Source organism: Cajanus cajan, chromosome 1 (assembly GCF_000230855.2).
Source record: "Cajanus cajan strain Asha chromosome 1, NIPB_CcT2T_4, whole genome shotgun sequence".
Taxonomy (NCBI): Eukaryota; Viridiplantae; Streptophyta; class Magnoliopsida; order Fabales; family Fabaceae; genus Cajanus; species Cajanus cajan.
Window position 1 is genome coordinate 19,033,138 of NC_138517.1, and position 4,633 is coordinate 19,037,770.

General features: G+C 35.8%; 1 protein-coding gene across 1 annotated transcript; it reads right to left on the minus strand.

Annotated features, from left to right (window-relative positions):
• Window positions 1-219: 219 nt before the first annotated feature.
• LOC145958722 (receptor-like protein EIX1) lies at window positions 220-3,959 on the minus strand. The gene is made up of 2 exons (XM_083076243.1): window positions 545-3,959; window positions 220-308 (listed from the first exon to the last, which is right to left on the minus strand). Exon 1 carries the CDS (start codon window positions 3,819-3,821, stop codon window positions 585-587), a length of 3,237 nt encoding a protein of 1,078 aa, XP_082932369.1. The 5' UTR covers window positions 3,822-3,959; the 3' UTR covers window positions 220-308; window positions 545-584.
• Between the last annotated feature and the right edge of the window lie 674 nt (window positions 3,960-4,633).

Here is a 4,633-nt window from a genome sequence, read left to right on the forward strand (position 1 = left end):
GTAGTGAAAGGTCAGTAACAAATAGGGTAGCTTAATTCTTTAAATTGAACGAATTTGGTTTAAAGTTCTTAAATGAAAAAACTAGTTATTTTTGAAGATGTATTATAATGGATCAAATTCTAGATATCACAAGTCTAAGCACATATATTACACAATGCAATACAATCAAATGATGAGTTTAAAATTAAATTTCATAATTTTTTTACTTAATTAAATACAACATATCTTAAACTCTAATACTAAATAAATATCTTGCACTTGTAGCAACCGGCAAAGCTTTCACCGCAGAACAGAAGAGTGCAGCATATCTGCAGCAAAATATTGCTTCAATGAATTATTAAACAAAATTTAACATCACAAAAGAACGAATTATTTTATTTTTGATGTCGCCTCTCTAAGCTACCCTCCTGTTAAAGCAATAAATATTAGAGTTAAGAGGTAATGAGTGGAGCACATTTTTTTTTATGTATGCCAAACAATTCTTGATTTATGTAATTGCAGCAAAAGAAAACCAATAATTTGAAAAATGGAAGCTATAACATACCAGCCATCGAGCTAGCAGCAGCTGAAGGACCTTGCGACATTCATAAGGTCCATAACCACACATATATGTAATCAGTAAATCTATTCAATAACTTGAGATAAGCATTTCTCCAAGGACGCCAAAGAAGTATTGGCCCAATTAAGCCCCAAAATCCAGTGAAGTACCCTACACCCATGCTCATGTATAATGCCTCGCAGAAATCTGAATCTTCACCTTTAACCGCTGCTTCTTCAGGCTTCACTGTTGTTGTACGATCTCCATCTCCAGGACAACTTTTGTTAATTTGTTCACCACAAAGATCAACATTTCCTTCAAAACTAGAGGCATCATAGGTTTCAAAATGTCTTCCCGTTGGGATTCTTCCAGAAAGAGAGTTGTGAGACAAGTCTAGTTTGCCTAGACCATCAATTTGAGAAAGAGAAGAAGGAATTCTCCCACTGAAATGATTTCTTGACAAGTCAAGGTAATCTAGTGAACTTAAATTCCCAATCTCTGAAGGTATTTCTCCACTCAATTTGTTTCTTGCTAAGTTCAAAGAAACTAACCCAAGCAAATGTCCTATTTCTTTTGGTATTTCACCTGTTAAATTATTGAATGAGAGATCAATGCTCTTAAGATTCAATTCAGGATCCGAGAACCCCTGTTCCACACCTTTCCACATCCATGTTATCTCAAACGTATAATCACCGAAACTCACACGACCATAAACATCATAGTAACTACTATTGATCCAATATACACGTAGCATAGTGTCACTTCTGTTGATGCTCTTTTCAGCCATTGAGGTAAAATTCTTTAAGCATGTTGGAATTCCTCCCGATATGTAATTCCTTGAAAGATCCAACAATTGAATATGTTTCAAATAACAAAGATGAATAGGAAGATTTCCAGAGAAGTGATTTCCTCGCATGTTCAAGATTATCAATTGCTGCATACTTTCTCCTATCCATGATGGTATTGGACCAGATAACATATTTTCACCCACATCCAGCATTATTAAATTGCTACAATTCTTCAAAGTAGAAGGCAATTCACCCGTTAAGTTATTATTTCTTAAAACCAAAGCTCTCAATTTAACAAGGGTGCCCATGGACATTGGAATCTTCCCTGACAATTTATTGTTGCTTAAATCGAGATACAGTAATGACTCTACTGATTTCCAACAATTTGGGAGTTCTTCCCTTATTTGATTGCTTGACAAATCTAAAGTCATTAAGTTTGAAGTTGTGCTTTGGTAAAATAAGAATGAAAATAAATCTGAAAAATTATTTTTAGAAAGTAACAGCTCTGAAGCTTGTAACATAAACGACGGAACTTTGCCCCCAATTTGATTTGAATCCAGAATTATTAATGGTCTATTCAGAAGCTTCAGTGATAAGTTCGGAATTTCACCTATGAGATTGTTGTGTGACATATTTAATGTTCCCATACTTGGCAATTTCCCCCAAAACCATTCTGGTACCGAATCATCAATCGCGTTATCAGAAATATCCAGAGAGGTTAAGGAGCGTTGAGTCCGGAGCCAACTTGGAAAACTTGGACCCAACTTGCAAGATCTTAGTCGCAAGGATTTTAATTGGAAAGGGGGAACCCAACTTGGAACAAATTTCAGAGACAATGAGTTCCCTGATAAGTATAAGGTTTCTAATTTGGAAAAATTAGAAAGATGAGATTCATTGACTTCGCCCTCCAAATAATTTCCCTCCAAATCAAGAAACTCCAATTCAGATAGCAATCCGATGCTTTTAGGCAGCACGCCAGTAACCTGGTTATAAGATAAATACAAACTTTGAAATATGTGTTGGTTGCACCATGAAGAATTTTCAATGAAGCTAGAAATTTCGCCATTCAACTTGTTAGCAGAGAGGTCTAATATCTGCAATCTGCACATGTTCCCAAAGAAAGACAGAATCTTGCCTTGCAATTTATTACCAAGGAGATAAAGAGTTTCAAGAGAGTTCATCACTTTCCCAAATCCATCAGGGATGGGACCTTCTAACATGTTATCATAAAGGTAAAGGGAACGAAGATTGGTGGTGGAGTTAAAGAGCCAGTAGAATATAGTTGATGATTTCAACAAATTGAAGGATAGATCAAGGGAGACAAGGGAAGATGAAGAATTCATAACGGAAGTAGATGACATAAGGAAACTCCTATCCATAAGACTACAATTATACAAATAAAGATTTTGAAGTTTTGAGCCGAAGTTGAAACCATCTTGAAAGACTGATGATGTCATATTATTATAAGAAAGGTCAAGGATCACAAGAGAAGGAAAGCTTGGAAAGAAAGAAGATGAGAAAACAATGTTATTATTTGAAAGATAAAGCTCCTGAAGATTAAGGCTAATGTTTAACAACATTTGAAATGATGAGGATGTCAGCATATTATTAGAAAGATCAAGGATGGCAAGAGAAGAGGAAAAGTTGGAACCTGAATAAAACAGAGATTGAAGATCAGTATCTAAAAGAGAACAATCAACCAGACTCAACTCTCTTAAGTTTGGAAAAAGCTTGTTGATCATTTGTAACCAATGATGGGAGGAGCCAAGATTATGAAAAGAATCCAAGCTAAGAATTGTTAGGGAATAGAGATTAGAGAACCATTCAACATCCTTAGATTTGACATCAAAATTTCCACCAAGTCCAAGAGTGTGTAAGAAAGGAAGATTCCCAACCTGGAAAGGGAGTGCTCCAGAAAATGAATTTCCTGAAAGATCAAGATACCTCAACCGTGAGATATTTCCAAGTTGATAAGGGATTTCTCCATTGAGATCATTATTACTTAGATCCAGATACTGTAAATGTGTAAGCTTTCCAAACTCACGTGGAATGCTCCCGCCAAACTGAGAGTATGAGAGATTGAGATATGTTAAGTTGGTGAAGGAGCCAATGAGTTCTTCTAGGATGTGACTCCCAAAAAATTCATTATTGCTGAGATCGAGATGTTGAATATTATGCAAGTCAATCACTGAAGTGAGATTAATTGAACCTTGCAAATATTGTGCACCTGCATTCCGATCACCATGAAGATCGAGTAACTTAATGTGACCAGTTTCATTGTGGCATTGTATGCCTCTCCATTTACAACAATCTGTATTGTTGTCACTGTCCGTCCATGTAGACAACATGCCATAATCATCAAAGAGACTTTGTTTGAAGTTGAGGAGTGCTTGTCTCTCACTCTCTATGCACTTAATTTCTGCACTAAGAATAGATCCTGCAGCATTCGATAAAAGCAGCACAAGTGCATAAAATAGTTTCACAAAACTACTCATTATTTTTTTGCTCGTATGAAATAAATGGAATCAGTTTTATCTCTTAATTGTGAGGTATGAAAGATTGAGGCAATACAAGATATATATAGCGCAGATAGTATAGCTAAATCACAAAGCAATAGGAAGTTTCAAAACATTAGATTTAAAATTATACTTTTGTTTTTTCTTGTGCTTATTGTTACGAAAATCAAGATAAAACTAAAAACAGTAATATATAAGCAAAAGATTGAAAAGATAGATATAAGAGAGAGATTGATAAGTGTCTTCTTTCCTACAGTGATGTAGCTTTTTCTTAATGTAAAGAAAGACAAGAAGAGAAAATAAATAATCCATTTATAGACATAAATTACTTTTACAAATATTTTAATAGTAAAATAAAATATATATAGTAATAATAGATGTTCATGTGTTAGGATACACACTTCACTTATCTTTGTTGTAGCGGGTCTGATCCTAGGACTCGGTCTTCTCGTTCCTATCCGGGTAGTCCGATGTGAGGGGGGGTGTGCCTGCAAAGACACTCCAACGCTCAAGTAAGTGCTCGGCGTAATAAATGCGGTAGTTGAAAGTTGGATACGTACCTCACAGGGGGTCTATTTATAGTGTTTCTTGTTGGGCCGTGATTAGGGACTGGGTCCCGGATAATTAGGGGGTTAAACCAAGATATTATGCAAATTAATCTCTCCATAATCATCCTAGCGAAGATTGGTGTCTGAGCCGAACATACCGACTTGTTCCCTTTTATGGGTAGTCAGCATGCTCGGGCTTCGGTTCATTCGGGTTTGGGTGAATGTGTTCGGACCATTCGGTTA